This window comes from Alexandromys fortis, unplaced genomic scaffold (assembly GCF_014885135.2).
Source record: "Alexandromys fortis isolate MF-2015 unplaced genomic scaffold, M_Fortis_MF-2015_v1.1 scaffold_6, whole genome shotgun sequence".
Lineage (NCBI taxonomy): Eukaryota > Metazoa > Chordata > Mammalia > Rodentia > Cricetidae > Alexandromys > Alexandromys fortis.
This window is the reverse complement of record NW_026067902.1, coordinates 11,230,657-11,249,534: the sequence shown is the minus strand read 5'-3', so window position 1 is coordinate 11,249,534 and position 18,878 is coordinate 11,230,657. Positions and strand designations below refer to the sequence as shown.

The window sequence follows — 18,878 nt, the reverse complement described above, 5'->3', positions numbered from 1 at the left end:
TCTGTTGAAGGGCATCTAGGTTGTTTCCGTTTCCTAGCTATTGTGAATAGAGCAGCAATTCATCAGGCTGAGCAAGGATCTGTGGAACCTTTGTGCACATGCTGAGGGCGTTACATCTGGGTCATATGGTGTCGGGCTGCTCAGAACCACTGAAAAGGCAACAGAAACCTGCCCTCTCTGGCTGTGAAGTATGTTCCTGCCCCCTTGTTTTCCACCATGTGATTTAAAAATTTACCTTGTACAGTAAACTGCAAAGATCTGTGTCAGCATTCTGAACTGAATATAAGTAAATATATTGGGGGGGGACACCAAATCATCTCAAAATAATCAGTATCCCTTAGTATCCATGCTGATGGAGGGAAATGCGAAAGAGTAAAACAAAATAGATTTTCCATTAGCATCAGGTTTAAGAATAAGACCTTTAGGGGACAGGTAGAATTCCTAGGGTCCCTTGATCAGCCAGTCTAGCTCCATCAGTGAGCTCCAAGTTCAGGAACAAAAACGAATAGGGTGTAAGTAATAGAAAAAGACACCTAACATAACCTCTGGCTGCAATGTGCATGCAGTCATGTATGCACGCACACACACACACACACACACACACACACAGAGGCACACCTGCAGGCATGAACAAATACATGTGCAATACATTCAAAATCTTTTAAAATAAAAAAGATTAAGACTTCTACACCACCAATAAAAATAGACATGCAGAAACTCTTTGTCTCACCATGGCAATTCTGGCTATGATGTTATATTAAAAAACTATTACCCCGTCGTGTACTATAAAGTTAGACATATTTGCCAGGAGCACACGCTTAAGCATGAGTTTTAAAGGGCAGCATATTCTAGTCTCCAAAACACTTAGCAAATAACCTTTGAGTTCACATGAGCCACCCACACAAAAACCAAAATGAACTAGACAGAAAAAAAATTGCAAAAGCAACTGTCTGTTGACAACCAGATTTTCTTTCAGTCCTTGAGCTTTTGTCTATAAATAATCTGCGTGTTTCGAGTCTGACCATTGTCTTTGGTGGCCCCTCCTGACATGTTCTCAGTTCAGTGTGTCTTAAAACACACATTAAATGTGTAAATCATGGAAAAGATTGTGTTTTTAGAGGGGAGCTGTTGGAGATATGTGCTTTTTAGATACCCAGAGTGTCAAAATGAAACATTAAGATGATGTATTCTTTCTTTGGAGCATCTGTTTATCTTTTGTGAGATCTTGAGCTTGATAAATCACCAGAGATAAAAACTTCATTTTTAACTTATTGTAGATCCCCATTGCCGAGAGGAGAAATGGCGCTGTGTCCTCTCTCCATGAATTTCCCTCTCTCCCTGCTGAGGACTTACAGGCTTTTATTTGCAGAGAAAACATAATGCTCCGGTGGCTTGTGCTCAGAAACCTGAGAAGCGAAGGGAAAAAAAGAGAAACATCCATTGACAGATATGATAATTTAACATGCTTTAATACTGGCCTAAAGTGGCATAGAGTGTTAAATAGGGAGAGACCACAAGGTCATTTTAAAGCAAAGTTTTAAGAATGTTTTTAGTTTTGTTTTTCAAGTCGGGTATATCTGTGTGTTCTGTGTGAGTGTATACCACACGTGGGCAGGTGCTGGAGGAGTCCAGAGGTGTTAGATCCCTGGAGTTGGAGCAACAGGTGGTTGTGAGTCACCAGACAGGGATGCTAGGAACCGAACTTGGGTCATCCACCATTACAGCAAGGGCTTTTGACTAATGAGCTCTCTGTACTGTAAAGTGAGGGTTTTTTAAAATCAGATTTTACCTTCATCTGTTGACACTTAAAACCTCTGAACACATGCAGCAGAATGGATATTGGCTACTTGATGGGGATATGATTTTTAGATTAATCCAAATAACTGAAGGTATCTTTTGAGATATAGATAGATAACATATATATTATATTTATTATACATGCACACAGAGAGAAAGAGAATTTTGTCTCTCAAAACCACTCCAAGTTCTCTCTTAATTGGCAGTCTGGCTAATCAATAAAATCTCCACAGACTTTCTGGTGGTTTCCCTGGAGGCTGACTCTAGTGGCCTTGTGGCCATGGGAAAGTCTCTGCACACAGATCCCAGCCCATGCAGTGGACAGGCGGGGAACTCTACGTGTCCCTAAGCTAGCATGGCTATCATGCCATTTGTTTCTGCCACAGCCACGAGGTTCCACACAGATGTGCTGGCAGTCCCCAGGGAGGTCACTCACCTTTCTCTCTCTTCCCTTCCAGTTGCACTAGAGCAGTTCGCGCTGGCCGTGAGGCGCTGTCCAGACAGGGAGGACCAGGCCTTGCTAATGAAGGTAGGTTATCAGATAAGTCCTTATTGCCTTAAAGCCTCCTCGCATCCTGATTGCCCAAAGGAGAGTTCCATGTTTCACAAGCGGGAGTAGATTTATCATCTCTGAATTTTGTGCTCCAGGGGGATATGCTTGTCATTGGCTGGCGGGAAGGTGGCTGGGTAATGAGCACAACCACCGTCTGTGGAACACAGAAGTGACAGGAAAGTGGGTGTCGACGACTCGCAGGAGCCGGCGTGATTCTCGGAGGGTTTGGTTGGTTTTATTTAAACTTATCTGACAGTCTCGATTCTTGTAGCAGATTTATGAGACTTGGCCAAATTCCATGTCTCCGACTATATTTTTTAATTAAGACAAAGGATCCCACACCTTCCCAGTTGGCCCCGTCTTCCCTTTCGCCCACCAGAGGGAACGCCACACAAATTAGACCTCTCGTGTCAACCACCGAGACAGTCAACTCATGTCATGGGTTCTTTGTCCTTGAGTCAAAACAAACTCCCCTTCTTCTCAGCAGCAATCACTTTATTTCCTCCCAGACGGCACGGACAGAGGTGAGGTATAACCTATATTTAGGCTGCGCATCTAGGAGATCCCGAAGAGGTCAGGCAAGCAGCCTGCGGATTTTAGTAAACCTGGAGGAGAGAGCAGCTCATCGGGGTAGAGGCGTACACGCATTTCCACCGATGACTAAGCCTCCTGTTTTCACCTAGCAATGTACAGACTGACCTTGAACACCAGTGTTTCCATGATGTCATTTCCATTCTGTGCCACCAGGAAACCGTATGTACCAGGAGTTGCATTTCTTTACCTAAATACAGACACTTTACCAGGTGTCTTCAGACTTGAGAAATGGGTGGGAAAAAAAAAAAATAGGATGTCACTCTAAGGGATTTTCAACTCATTTGCCTAAGGTGTGATATTTTCGGTCTGTCTATTTTTTGTTTAAAAATAAAACTTTCAGTGATGTTTATTTTATAATAAAGAAGGGCTGCTGATTCCAAGTGTTGGGTTGGTCTGGGAGACCTGGTTCATCTGAGTCCAGGATGACTTGGTACAACAGATCCAGACACTTGAGCTCTCTTGCTGGTCTCAGGTCTTCCACACCATTTCATTCCCTGCCCTGAGCTCCATCCCTTAGCCTGCCCCTTCAAGTACAGGTTGGCTTCCTGTGATCTTGAGGCAGCCTTGAGTCATAGACACTCCCTTGGGATTTTGTTTTGTTTTGTTTTTTTGTTGTTTTTTGTTTATTTCTTGAGACAGGGTTTCTCTATAGCTTTGGAGCCTGTCCTGGAACTAGCACTTGTAGACCAGGCTGGCCTCGAACTCACAGAGATCCACCTGCCTCTGCCTCCTGAGTGCTGGGATTAAAGGCGTGAGCCACCACTGCCCCGCGACACTCACCTTTTAACCAGCGTCATTCACTTTTCAGACACAGAACCTCTGCCATCTTCTCCCATCTGCTCTTTGACACCTCTTCTCTTCACTTGGTCACCCGGACCCTTCTTCAGGGGGAGAAGCTCCTGGGCTCCCCTCCATCCTGCTCCACGAGCCTCTCTGAGAGCTTATGTGGGAATCTCAGAGGCGGTGTGGGTTAGAGAACTGAGCACTAAGCTCAGGAGCCCACACCATCAGACCCACTTCTAATCACCCTGCTGGTTATAGGTCCGCGCCCCTCTCTCGATTTCTTCTGGTCTCAGACAAGTGGGTGAAAGCAGCAAATTGAAGGCTCCTCCTCCCACACTGTCACCTGTTGCTTCTCAGGCCACTTGGTTAGGAACAAAGATTTAGATGTGGGATACAAATCAGACTTTCTCAAGATGCTCTGGAACGTAGGTGCCTCTCTGTGTTTGTGTCCTCCCTGGTGGCTCTTCAGCCTGTATGACCACAATAACTGAGAGATCGTCTGTGGTGTTTTTACAGTATCTTCGAGATATTTGAGCAGGCCTCATCAAAGGAGTTTTGCTGAACAAAATTATGTGCTCAGTTCATATCTACCAAAACTACTTTGTGACTTTTTCTTCAAGAGATTGAGGTTTCTTTCATGTCACCTATGAGAGGCCACTATGTGGGTGTGACAGGAATGTGTAGGATTTTTGTGGATATGTGTAAAAAAAAAAAAACAGTAGGTCGTTTTGAACACACTTGATCAGCTGTCCAGTGTGTGCTCACACTAGTGTACTTTGGAGTTTATCTGTAGTAAATTTCGCGTGTGTGTGTGTGTAGCGGAGAAATTTCAACAATGTATTTTGACCTTATTCGTCTCCATCTCTCAGTTCTTCTCCAATCTGCCCCCCTTCTTTACCCACCCCACTTTATGTCCCCCATTAAAATCCATCAAGTCCAATTTGTGCTGCCCAAATATTCCTAGAAGTGTGACCTAATACTGAAATGTGGGCAGCCTCTGAGGGCTCCGTGTGTAGAAAAGCAACCAATTTTCCTCCCCCAGCAGCTCTCAGGTGCTCCCCTCCCCCTGCTCAGATTTGGTCTGGGTGTGCGCAGGTCTCCTGCGTGCTGCCACAGTCACTGGGAGTTCATGTGCACAGCTGTCCTCCTGTGCCCAGAAGACACTGTTCGGTTGTAGTCACCCTCTCTCCATAGCCTCTGCTACCATGGTCTCTTAGCCTTGCAAAGAGGAAGTGCGGTATAGATGTTCCATTCAGGGCTGAGCCTTCCAAAGTCTCTGCACCTTGGCCAGTTGTGGGTCTCTGTTAATCACCATCTATGTGTAATAAAAAGTGAAATAGAAACTTCTCTGATGAAGGTTGAGGATGCATTGATCTATGTGCAGTGATAAGTCATTAGGAGTCAAATTAATAGTACATCCATTTAGCAGAAATAATAATAATAATAATAATAATAATAATAATAGATTTTCAGCTACTACCTGTGACCTGTATAACCATAGTCCCTAGGCCCATTAGCAGGGCAAGTGCGGTTTCAATTTATGGAATAGAGATTAAATCCAATCAGAAAGTGGTTGGTTACTTCTATAATGTTCCTGCTACTATTAAGCCATAAGACATGTCTTACCAACCTAATCATCACTGTAGCTCACAAGATTCACAGCTAGGTAGCATTAATGGTTACTTTTCTGCTCTGATAGTGTGCATAGCACCTTTCAGAATGATAAAAATCTATCCAGTAGGGATACAGCTTCCATGTTAGTACCAGCTTGATTTCTTCATATTCATATTCATAGATGTGGTTGTGTCTTTAGCAATAGGTCTTACTGTCGAGTTCTGGAGTTGACCAAGAGTATTGGAGATAGCCTGTAATATTTGAGGTCTGTGGGACCTCACTGGGCAACAACTCCAAAATAAGTAACCCATTCCTGGCACTGGGCTTTTTATTTGTAAGACAGTGTATCTAATACAAACATTGTTAACCCATTTTAGAGTAATTCTATTTTAACTCATTTTATTAACATGTGTGTGCATGTATGAATACACACACATTCGCACACATATACGTATGTATATGTATTTTGATAAAGCTTCTAGAGTAGGTTTCTATATGAGTTCTTTGAAAAGTCCGTAGCGTTATTTATCCCTCTCCACACTCCCTCCTCTATCCTGCCCTCTCTTCTCCCACCCCAATTTAACACTTCATATTTATTATTCCCTTTTATAAATTTCAAAATTCTACTTCACCTCATAAAAATTTGTTGAAGGCCAAAAGCAACAACAGCAAAGCCACAAATGTTTACTTGTTGGGGGAAACTGTGGCCAAGAAGGTGATGTTCCCAGGGTAATGCTCATTCACTGCACCTGGGATCTTCTGAGCCTTCTAATTTCCCCCAAATTTGGGAAACTTGACTGTATGATTTGTGGTAGTGGAGTGGTGAACTTTCAACATAAAGCCCCCCCCCATACACATAACACACACACACACGTGGAGGGGGGAGGTTGGACCAATGATGGTATGATGATACTACTTTTCCATGCATGTTGTTGATTCCTACTGTCAAGCATTACTGAAGCTAGAGGACAGGTATGTAACTGGAGGTTTCTCTCCTGCCCTCCAGTTCCCAAATAAACACTCAGAGGTTTATATTAATTATAAAAGTTTGGCCGATAGCACAGGCTTATTACTAGCTAGCTCTTACGTTTAAATTAACCCATTTCTATTATTCTATATTTTACCACATGGCTCATGGCTTGTTACGTCACATCTTGCTTCTCTGGTAGCTGCTGGTGTTTCCCTTGACTCTGCCGTCTTTCTCCCTATATCCATTTGGATTTCCCACCTAGCTATATTCTGCCCTGCCATGGGCCAAAGGGGCTTCTTTATTGACCAGTGGTAATAAAACATATTCACAGCATGCAGAAGGGCATCCCACTTCACAGGTACTTTAGTCTAACCTGTGAAAGTGTTCCATACATGGAGCTCGGAGAAGATAGTAAAAGATGAGCACAGAGAAACATATAGCTATGCCAGATTCAAATTCCCCTAGAAGAATCAGAAGTGGTCGGTGGGACTCCAGATGGTCAAAGCCAGAGCCTCTGCCCATGATCAGAATAAGCAAGCAGGGAGGAGAAGTCAAGACCTCTGGATCCTTTAGCTGCTCCCTGGCATAGCCAGTGGTAAGAGGACCTACAGAAAAGCCCCGCTCCCAGTGCCCCCTCCCCACAACACCATAAGAGTACATACAGGAATCCAAGCTTTGATGGACACAAGACACAGTCATAACTGTGCTGGCTTGGGGTTCTGTCCTCCTGGTTTGTCAGTCACATCCTCTTCTGTCCTATCAGATGTGTAAGAAACTCCACCACACACCAGAACATGAAGGGACTGCTGTTCAGTCTAGAACACAACAGTCCAAATGCAGATTGTCACTGTGGGATCAATCAGGCCTCCATTCTCCTGCTAACTAGCTGTGTGTCGGCATCCTCTCCCTCCTGCTTCTTCTGATCACAGACAAATGCTCTGGCACACCAGGAAGTTTCTCACCCACCTGAGGATGCCATGGGAAAGGAGAGTGACTCTGTAACTCCCATATGCCAAGTAGGATCAAGGCCAGTGTGATTTGACTGGGGCTGTTCCTACCACTTCAGCCTTGAAAGGGCTGAGAATGGGCCCTGAGTGGAGAGATTGAGGTGAGGGGCTTGCGGCCTTTCCCCAGCACTGCTGGAGCAGAGATGATACCTAGATTCTACAAACCACTTACTTGTCCTCGCTGTTGCTAGATTGCCTCCTCCTGCTTCCCTGTCTCTTCATCAGTTCGGGGTCTTGACTACATTAGTCCTTCCAGGTCATGGTGGTCGCCATCCTAGAAAGCTACCTACTCCTGGCTGTACCGACCACTCCCTGGGGCTCCCCCAGCTCACATCTGAGCAAGTCTATACTCATCCCAGTCCCCTCTTTAGGCTCCTGTCACAATCTTCCCCTCCACTGGCCTCAAAATGATGGTATGGTAGATGGCTTTTCTCTATCCTGAAGCTATCACCAGGCCCCATATGACCCCATGTACACCCTGCCGATGTTTGGTTGGACATGGTTATAGCCTATGATGCCAAACACGCCTCAGAGAGAATCCACACGACCTTCCCCACTGATATTCTTGGGTCCCTGCCCTAGCCACGCCCACTCCCATAACCTTTGACCTGCCCATCGCCATCTTGGGACCTCTCACTCTCTCTTTCTGCTTCCTTGGCGTGTGCACGCATTTTCTCTCTCTCTCTCTCTCTTCTTTTATCTCTCCTCTCTCCTTTTATCTCTTTTCTCTGTCTTTCTTTCTCCCCCTTCCTTAATAAATACTTATGGCTATTTCCTGTGTTTACGTGTCTGTTACCTGCCGCCACCGTGGGCCAAGGAAGCGTGCCCTCCTGTAGCCGCCCTCATGACGGGCTCCCTCCGCCAGCCAGCCCGGGGGATCGCCTGTAGCCGCTTTCCCATGGCGGGCTCCGCCAGCCCGCCTGGGGACCGTTTGTAGCCGCTCTCTCATCGTTTTTTAAGAATAACATTGGTGCCGTGACATCCGAGTCACGGCACCAATATTATTCCTTTAAAAACGGCGGCGGGGCGGCGTGGGTGTGTGGACAAACACAGGATAGACGGACGCAAAGGAAGAGACGGACACGCGGCTCCCACGTGGGTGCGTTTAATGGGGAGAGGGGAACACGATAAGGGCGGGACGTGCAGACACACAAGGATAGGGGGGAAAGGGACCAAGGGAGCAAGAGAGCGAAACCTCGTGGAGCGCTCGCTTTTAACTGCGGGCGCAAGGTTATCTGGGAGTAATGGTCTTCACCTGGGCGCGCCAGCGCGCACAGGTGACGGTAATCCAGGGGAAGTCTGGGAGCTGTAGTTTCCAAGGAATAACACCCACTGCTCTCTGTCAAGTGAACTCAGCTGCCCCATGTCCTACATCTCATTTTCTAGATTCATTTCTGTGCCTAAGTCCACTCCACCTTTGGAAAAGGATGATTGCAGAATCTGTCATCCAAACCTGGATATTTTATTTTTTGCAAGTAAGAGGGAAATTTAGCTTAGATGACAATCATAAGCCATGACTGACCTAGACAAACCAGGGCATCTGGGCCCTCCTCTTTCTCAGTCAAGCTCAAAATCCCTCCCTGCTATGGTTTAAACCTAAAATGTCACCTACAGACTCATGTTTGAAACCCTTGTCCCCCAGGTAAAGGCACTATACAGGAAGTGAGACTCGACTGGTGAATTTGGGGGAGTGGCTTTAATGGTTATAGCCTGCCTCCTGGTTTCCTGTGATTTAAGCAGGCACCACCACCCTCTCCCACTGCCATGAATGCGGCCATGCTTCCCCGCCACTATGAGCTGAAACCCTTGAAAGCCACAAGGCATTTCCTCTCTCTGGTTGCTTCTGGTAGGTATTTTGGTCCCAGCAGCGTGTAGGTAACTCATACCTTCTCTCAACCAAACAGTTCTGTCCCAGCAGCATGTAGGTAACTAGTACCCTCTCTCAATCAATCAAACAGTTCTACTTCCCCTCCAGTTTCTCTCTCAGTGCTTGTGAAGACTCTTTGGTCCCTGTTCCCACCAGATTTGTCCTGACACTTTTAGAACCTACACCTCCATGCAGGATGACCAACTGTAGAATGGTCAGTCTCTCGGTGACATCTGTACTTGGACCATCATGCCCTAATCTGACATTTACCCCTCCTCACTTTGTTCTGGCACCTGTGAAGTTCCTGACACACCCGATAGGCAGCATTTGTTTTCCATCTGGGAAATCAGGAGCCTCCCTGGGACTAAAACCTCTCAAGGCCACCGCCTTCCAGACCTCCAGGCCTCCCTTGGATAAGCTGGAAAAATAAGTAGGATGCTCATGGGACAGTGGCCCTTCCCGGGAGCTGCCACTGCTCCCCAGTTCAGGAGGCAAAAGGTAGTGTGCTACCCTTGAAGCAAGGCAGTAGAGCTTCCCTGACCGGCAAGGTACAGTGAGTGCCCAGAATGTTCCCCGTGTTCAACCTTCCAACTTGGGCCCAACTCACTTTGCCTGACTAAGTAAAACCTTGGCTAGAATGATGACGACAGACATTTCTGTAAATAAAACCTGACATCACAACACATGGCCCGTAGAAAACAGTAAAAAGAACCAAGCTGCCTTTGAAAATAAGAAAATAAAGCAACAGGCAGCCAGTGGGGCCTGCTTATCATGGAGCCTTGCACTTCTGCTCCCAAACTGCTGACCTTTGGTAAGGGCTGCCCATGAACTGGCAACCATAGCTGGGAGGGGAGCTGTCTCCTGGTGGATGGTGATCCTTTGCTTGAGGAGACATGACAAACATCTCTCCTGTTTCCCATCCACCTGGCATCATATGCAGGGCCCTCTGAGGATGATGGGCACAGCTTCCAGGTATGAGACCCAGGCTGAGCAAATGCACAGAAATCACGGTGAGTTGGTAGGGTCAAATGCTTCTGGAAGCTTCCTCAGCACCATACCACCCACAAGGCATTAGTGCTGGCTCAGGTGGGAAGAGGGCCTCCCTCTGACACATTCTTTTGCCACCAAGTCAGATGCAACTGTTTTTCACATCTATCGATGTTCTAAGAAACCAGAGACCCCGGAGCCTTTCTTCAAACCAGACATCGCCTAGCGTCAGACACCACCTGGCCCTTCAGCCTCCCACATTTACCAAGTCAACCTCTTCTAGAAGCAGGCACTTTTCTCCTAGCCTGATGGAATCCTGTCAGGAATGAGGGCTTTCACTGGGAACACAATGCCAGTGCCTTTGCTTGGAAAGGGCTGTGCTGAGGAGAAAGGAAATTTTCCACATGACGGCTTCGCTGCTCGGCACCCCTCCTGAAAGCTCAGAAACACCCAACAAGCTGACTGTCCAGTGTTTCTTAAACTGTCATTGTCACAAAGATTCTTTCCGCTTCACTTCTCGCCAAGGTCCCCATCCCCCCACACTGCCTAGCCAGGGAGAAGTGACTGAGCCATTCAGCATCCAGCACGGGGCACTGCGCTGAACGTCCACACAGGTGCCCTTTGTGTCCCTTTGTGCTCAGAGGTGACCTTTGGTTCCCAAAGGGTACTCATCAGGGAGACTAACCCTCTGAGCAGAACATTCACTGGGGACTGTCCCGCCCTTACGGGCTTCTGGCAAGCATCAATTTGCCCTGTCGAGTGGGCGGGGTGGGTTTTTCCCTCTTTCCTGCTCTCTAACTGCTCTTTCTTCCTTTTCTCAACGTGTGTAGGAGGTAGTCAGTTTAGGCCAAACCTAGCAACCAATGGTTACTCGCAAACACCTCTTCTCAGGCACCCCGCGCTTTCTTCTGCAGGTGGCCCCTTTTCAGCCCCCAGGACCCCATCTCAGCTCTGTGCCTTTGAGACTGTGTCTAGTCTCTGGTCGGCAAAGCTTTCTCTCTGCCTCTCAAGCGGGGGCCCTTTAGGGGGTGTCACATAGAATACACGCCCAAGACACCAGTCAGTCATCTGGGGTTGGTCATGGGATTGAGCCTCCCACACAGGAAGAAAGGGGCTCTCATCGGGGGCTTGACTGCGATTTCCAAATCCAGTCCAGGATGAATCGTACCAGTCCATAGTCTGACTCCTGTCGGTGCCAATGACGTCACAGTGTCAGGGACTGTGATGGTGGAGCGCTGCCTTCAGCCGCTGTTCTGTCCCCAGGCTCTTCTCTACTCCTTGCAATCAAGGGCCACATAGAGGGGAGTGCACATGATCGCAGCAGCCCCTTAGGACTTCCTTAGAAGGTCATTCAACAAAAGTGGCTTGAGTTCCCATCGTGCGGCTGGTAAGGTTTAGTGTCTGGCTCCTTTGCAATATTTTGTCTCCAGGATTATGCCTCTCAGAAGGAACACAGGTACTGGTGATGTTGAGATCAGTGTCAGACCTTGACTCCCAGAAATAAATGGTTTTCTCTCCTTCCTGTCTCTCTATGACCCTGGAAGGTCCCATTTATCACACCTAGGGGGCTTCTCACACGTGGTTGTGACAAAGCTCTTTAGGGCTGTGCTTAAATAGCATCTCCAAATCAGTGGAGGATATTCATCCCAGTGAAAAGTTAATTTCGGAAGTGACCTCCGGAACAGAGGTGTAACTTTTCAGCTCCCAGGACCTTTAAATTCAAGGAAAGGTGATGGGTTCCTGGACTACACAGCTGGCAGAGAGGAGTTAGTTATTTTCCAGCTGTTGCGGGTATTTGCTACAATCCCACTTTTTTTTTTTTTTTTTTTTTCGAGACAGGGTTTCTCTGTGGCTTTGGAGCCTGTCCTGGAACTAGCTCTTGTAGACCAGGTTGGTCTCGAACTCACAGAGATCCACCTGCCTCTGCCTCCCAAGTGCTCGGATTAAAGGCGTGCGCCACCACCGCCCGGCCCACTTTTTTTCCTTTGTTTCTTCTTTCTTTCTTTCTTTCTTTCTTTCTTTCTTTCTTTCTTTCTTTCTTTCTTTCTTTTTTTTGTGTTTCTCTTTGTAACAGCCTTTGCTATCCGGGAACTCCCTCTGTAAACCAAGCTGACCTCAAACTCGCAGAGCTCCACCTGCCTTTGCTTCATAAATGCTAGGATTAAAGGCATAGGCCACCACTGCCCGGCCACAATCCCACTTTTAAACCATTTGTGAGTACCTCTTATATGTCGGGCTCTGCACTAGGCACTGCCGATGCAAATGACAACTACTTTTATATAGCCCTGGGTGACTAGTTAGAGACATCAGTGTACCCCAAATATGCAAAAACCATGGAGTAAGCTAATCCCTGAGGAGGATATTTGATAATAGGGGACCACTCAGCTAGTCTCCAAGACAACATGGATTTAGGGAGGACTCCTCAGAGGAGGCAACATCAGGGTTAAGTCTCTACATCTCTGCAGGAAATTAAATTTAGCTGGCTGTGTGGGTTCCAGAGTGCTTACCAGTGTTGTTGCCATGACAAGGTATGTTCTGAGTTTTCCATTTATAGAGTAGTTTAAGTGCACTGGTGTGTGCCCTAAAGCTGATGCCAGAACAGGAACCCTGACAACAGCCTTGCCAGGGGAGGGTGTCCGAGTATTCCATTTGAACATATCCACATCATTTCCCTAACTGACCTCAAGGTGCCTCGAGGTAGCAATTAGTTCTCCTTCAGGCCAGGAAGACCTGGTTTTCTCGAGTGGATATCTAGACAGGAGTTCTGGGAGGGAACCAAATGGGAGTGGCCATGAATAGTCACCATAGAATTGTTCTGAAAGTGTGGTCTCGAAGCCAGAAGCCACGGGAAGAGGAGGAGGGTGTCTCTTGACTTATAACAAGGGTCTGCTCTGCTGTGGGACTCTCCACTTCAGCTGAGCCCTCACAAAGCTCTCCGCTTAGGAGCAGGGGGCCAACGCCATTCTGCTAGGAACAGCAGGAAGACCCGGCTGTGTGCTCCGTCACCCGGGGGAACAGCAGACGCAGAGGACAGCAGCTGTGGGGCCATCCCGCCAGTCCTTTCCCTCGACACTATTGTCACACGGCCAAACCAACAGCGAAGCAGAAAAGCAGCTCGGTGGCAGAGATCCTCATGTTTGGAAATGCAGTGAGCCGTTCCTCCAAGCGTGGCAGGCTCAGCTCTCTGGGGACCTGCCCTAGCAATGCCAGGCACAGGGCCTGTGACGAGGTAGGCCTCCTGGCGTACTCTGTCCCCCCCATTTCCTCTGTGCACAGCTGTACAGAGCAGATTTCATTTCAAGTTGCAATTCTAGAAGACAGGGCATGAGGGGAGGCGATCACTCGGGACAAAAATTGAGAAGAGTTTGGTGGGAAGCACACACAGGAAGCTGAGAGGAGCGTTTGGCGCTGAGAGACAGGTTAGTGCCATCAGGGAAGAGAGCCTGGCTGACATGTGCCGTTTCATCAGCTGACTGGGGAGCAGGATCTGAAGTGCACAGGGAGCTCCCCTCTGCACCCGCTCCCTCCGAGGGTGGGTGGAGACATCCATCAGCGGGTTTCTGTGCTGCTGCTGTGCATGCAGCCCAGCAGACAGTCACACAGTCGCCCTGTGACTAGAAGAACACACGTTTCCCAGAAGAAAGCTATAAGGGGACACCAGAGCTACCGTTATGGGAAAAGTCGCACTGGGTGGCTGACGAGGCGGCAAACCCCAGCACCTGCTTGCCACCTGCCACATCTGCACCCTGAGTAATAACGGGATTTATTGAGAGTTCGTGACTTCTGCTCTCTACACTCGATGAACTAACTCTTCCTTCTGTCCTTACTAAATTTTAGTGGCTTGCTTCTGGTTAGGTGTCCATTAAAGAAAAATAAAACTTCCCACCAGAATACCAATTATAGCATGCGGTGGCAAGGAGGAGGGACTCGTTAGCAGGCGGGGAGATAGGAGAAGAGGGAGGAAGGGCGGGACAGAGGAAGGAAAGAAAGTGTATTGTTTCTAGACTAAAATGTCAGGGAAAAGGTAGTCCACATGAAGGCTAAGCAATTGCTGTCCCTCTCAGTCTCCTGGTGCAGTCTTTCCAACTTTAACGAGGCCTTTCTACATTTTTTGGTCCCTTCTGGACTGTCAGAGATTGGACAGGGACAAGACAACTTGTATTCTGAAGCCTCAGCTGGATGGGAAGCACAGCCTCCCCGCCCCCCCCCCCAGCTTTCTGATTAATACATGACACCCGAAAGGGCTCTCACAGAGCAGAAAGCAGTGAATGCCAGGACTAGGAGCAATTATGGGAACAAGACTAGCCTGCCTTTCAAAGTAAAAGACCCAGGTGGTATGAAGAGCCAGACTTCCTCATGCCCATCATTTCTTATAATGTAAGAAGTCACTTAAAAGAGACATCAGGAGACAAACCAACTGGGAGAGCTGACCCAGGGCGTAGCATGTGTAGAGTCCTCTGGGGTCTCGGGAAGCTTCATATTCCAGAACTGTTGAAAATAAAGCAGAAAAATAACTAAATCTGGAACAGGCTACTGCACACTGCAGCAGCAGCATGAGGAAAGAGCAAGCGGGCGTGGGGGGAGGAGGAGGGAGAGGAGGAAGAAGAAGAGGCACTGCTTACTAAAAGGTCCAATGAGGCAGTCTACAAAGACAGTAACCTGGACTTTGGTTCTAGAAGCCAGTGCAGTAAGGAAGAAGCAGGAAAATACAAACTGTATCCTTTTGGACAAGAGAAGAAGAAAAGCAAGTGTTGACATACGTATGGCGTGCTTGTTTATCTGTTTAAAAAAATACTAGCAGGTGTGTCCAACTGGCAGCCACATGCTGTATATGCCTGGGATGGCCATAATGTGCCCAACACAAAAATGGTACACTTACTTAAAAGTTTATAGGTTTTTGGGTATGGTATGGTATGGTATGGTATGGTATGGTATGGTATGATATGGTATGATATGGTATGATATGGTATATAGATATGTGATAGATGGATAGATTGCACCCTTGTCAAGTATAAACTTTGCTGCTCTGTGGATGGCAATGTTGTGTCATGGTGTCAAACAGTCAGACTCACCTGTAAGGTGTTTCAAAACAAGACACAGGGGAGAAAAACAAGAAAGAAAGAAATTAATTGTTGGAACTAAAATTGAGTCCTTCAACGTTATGGATACAAGGTCAACATGAAAATACTGATAATACTTTGAATACTAGTAATGAACACCTGAACACTGAATTTCTAAATACATTTTAAATGTACAGTATACTAAAGTGCACACACACACACACACACAGTCTAGTGATAAATCTACCAAAATGTATGGGGCTTTAATGTGTGGGACTGATTGAAATGCTAATGAATCAAATCAAAGTAGGTCCATACAAATGGAGAGAATCATCAACTAGAAGCCTCTACACAGTAAACATTTAAGTTCTTTTTATCGTGCTATACGGGTTTAACATAATTCTTATTGAAGGATCTCTTAGTGCTGGGAACAGAATCATCCTGGAAATTTTAAGTGATGTCAAGTACCTAGAAAAGGCTGACAGATCTTGAAAAGCAAATGAAGTGGAGGCATCAGTCAAAACAGTTCCAACTACTGTAATTAGAGAAATCAAAACTGCATTGTTGGTAGATGCGTGCACACACAACTCAGTGGCTCATGCCAGGGACTGCAGAAACATGAAACATGTACACAAATAGGGCCACCTGGTTTGCTGAAATGGCAACAGCAAACCCAACAGCCTCTCCCCCAAATGGTGCTGCGGTAATTGGGCACTCATAGACCCAAGAGGATGAACAAGAAGCCAAAGACGGTGGAGAATCGGGAATGGCAATGAGTTAAGTTGGAATCAGTCTGATTCTGGAGTAAAACACTTCAGGAAAGGAGCCTGACTGAACTGAGCGTTTATCCACAAGTCTCCAGCTTTGATGTATGCTTTTCGGCCAATGTGTAGATCAGATTTCTGTGGCTATAACAAATAATCCAACTAAGCAACTTATAGATAGAGAAGACTAGTGGCTACAGTGGTGCAGGCCCATCATCCAAAAGCTGGGGTATACATAGCTCAGTGGTAGGACAACTGGCCTATAATGCATGAGGCCCTCAGTTTGATCCCCAGTGCCACAAAATGAATGGGGATAAAAGAGACTAAAGCTCTGTTTTGGCTTATGGTTCCAAAGGTTTTGGCCCAGGATTGGGTATGTGCCCTGCTTTGCAGTGCCTGCTTTGGGAAACTGGGTAACAGAGCAAAGCCTTTCATCTCTGTGCTAAGATGCTGGATGGACAGAAGAGCCCCGTTACCCAGTATGCCGAGGGTACTTGCCAGTGACTAGAAAGACGTGCCACCGTGCCTTGCCTCTTAAAGGTTTCAAGTTGAAGATGAAGCCTCTAAGATGCAGGCTTTTGAGAGACATTTAAGATCCAGGCTGTCACAGTCAGCTTGCGCAGCAGGTTATGCGGGAGCCCCTGGGGGTGTAGCCCAGCCTGCATGGCTAGCTTGCTGAATTTGCTCCCTCCTGCAAATGCAGCAAACTCTACAAGGTGGAGAGTGTGTCTGCAGCCACAAGCCAGCTGTGTGACACCAGGACTGGAGAACTCTCTCCCTGTCCTCCCTACTTGGTGCTTAGACACAGCAGGGCTCAGGTCTCCTGCTGTCCAGAACATTCACTGGGTCAGAAAACATGGCCCCGGTCTCCTCCTGAGCTTTCTCTCATTTCGCTTCATGTTTGTTGATTTCGCTTTCTGTGCTTTTCGTTTTCTGTCTTCTGGAGACCAGGATACATCTGTGTCCAGGCCTATCAGAAAGGCAGACAGCAGGCTGCTCTGGGGGCTGTCCCTGCCTTTTGTCAACTCCTGTGTGTTTGATCAACCATGACACCAGCACATGGTGTTAGAGAGACAACTAGCAAACTAGCCGTGAACTCCGTCCCCACCTGCCACTGCTGGCGTGGACAGGTTGAGTTTGGACAGTCAACTTAAATTAGGACCAGTTCCTTTAGATGGTCAAATAAAACGACACTAAAACCTAAAACCGACACACCCTGCCTTCCCTTTTGGGTTAAATAAGCTTAAGACTGCCTTGCCTGAGCTGGACTGGATGGGAACTAGGCAGCTCACAGGTAGGTGTTGCTCCAGTCTGGTCCAGTTCAAGCCACTCTCCTGTTGTAGGGAATGCCCTGAGAATTCGCAAAGCTGGTATTTTCTTGCTAACACTGACAGAAATGCCTTAAACAGGAAGAGTGCACCTTCGCCCATCAATTTTCCAAGGCAGGGACGGGGATCCCAAGCGGCTGAAGGCTGAGGCCAGAAGCAGACCACTTCATCACAGTGAGAGAACTGGGTTGCTGCCGGGGAAGCTGTTCTGTGCTCACGCTGCTCTTCCCATGTGTTAATAAGCTTTGTTCATCTTCTCTGACACCATAAACCAACTTGGTCCATTTGCTTCATCTCCCAGCTTATTATGCAGCTCGGGCTATGTATGTAGGCCACCGGCTTGTCATAAATTGCAGGCAGTTCCCCCTCCTCCCATTGTGAATCCCAGTGGGCCTACACTCCTGGGACCCACGGCTCTCAAACTCCTTGGTCTCACAAATGCACATGGGGCCCAGATACTGGCAATGGACACAGTGGGGCATTCTAAGATGCATGAGTTACAACTTTTTGATCATGTTGTGGTCAAGGAGTGAGACACATGACCAGATAATTATACCAGCAGGCAGATTGTGTAATGGGGAGGGGGGAGAAACCCACACAATTGTGAGAACCCAAGAGGGAAGAAGCCAAGGCTTGTATTCTGAGAATGTGGGCATTTCAGCTTGGAGTTTGCCATTTCAAAACAGAGGGCCCAGAGCATGAAATGGGATGCAGAAGCTATGTGATACTCATTCCGTCCGTGTTGTTGAGTGCAGGGCTGTGCTCTGAGAAGCCTTCCAGACCCAGACACACTCAGGCGCTAGAGGGAGAGACCTGTGTCTGTGTCTAGCATAAGGGTTTTACTGTCAACTGCTTCTGTCAGAGGGAAGGCTCTGCAAAGTGATGTGCAGTCTAGCCAGTGTTCGGATTGGTACCACACACAGGACATGTTCACTAGTATAAAGCACCATGAAACACACGCAAGTGCATTGCACATTCAAGTGCATTGTTAAGCTTTTCAACAGCTGGTAGCACCACAGATGTGTTCACAGCAGTTGCCACCCAAGCTGGTGAGTGACGCTTTGCTCTGTAGTGTCAGAATGTCTGCATCTCTGAGGGGAAGTTGTAGCATGAGTAATAAAATCACAGAGCCAGACATTGGGGTTGGACCTGAAAACCAGAAAAGCAAAGCAACCAAGCCATTAGAGAAGTCTTACCTCTACCAAGGCTGGGTAAGTGCAGACTAAGCCTCTCTCTCCTTCCATTTTATATTCCCTTTAGTGCTGGGATTAAAGGTGTGTGACTCCCTAGTGCTGGAATTAAAGGTGTGAGCCACCACCACCTGGATTTGTTTCTGCACTGATCTTGGGTAGCCCAGGGTGGTCTTGAACTCACAGAGATCCATCTGCCTGTCTTTCAGATCCTGGGATTAAAGGTGTGAGCCACCACTGCCTGGCCTCTAGTGGCTTAGTTTGCCTTTCTGATCTTAGTTTCCCTTTCTGATCTTTAGAGAAGTTTTGTTTATTAAAACATAAATAAAATGTCACTATAGGAAGTTTTCAAAGCACTACAGTT

The 18,878-nt window shown here is 47.2% G+C and overlaps 1 protein-coding gene across 1 annotated transcript in view; it reads left to right on the top strand.

Annotated features, from left to right (window-relative positions):
- The window catches only part of Acoxl (acyl-CoA oxidase like), a 258,813-nt gene that overhangs the window by 213,376 nt on the left and 26,559 nt on the right, over positions 1 to 18,878 (top strand). The window contains exon 16 of the mRNA XM_050134390.1: positions 2,256 to 2,326. Coding sequence (XP_049990347.1) covers positions 2,256 to 2,326 — 71 coding nt within the window. The remainder of the gene's footprint in view (positions 1 to 2,255; positions 2,327 to 18,878) is intronic.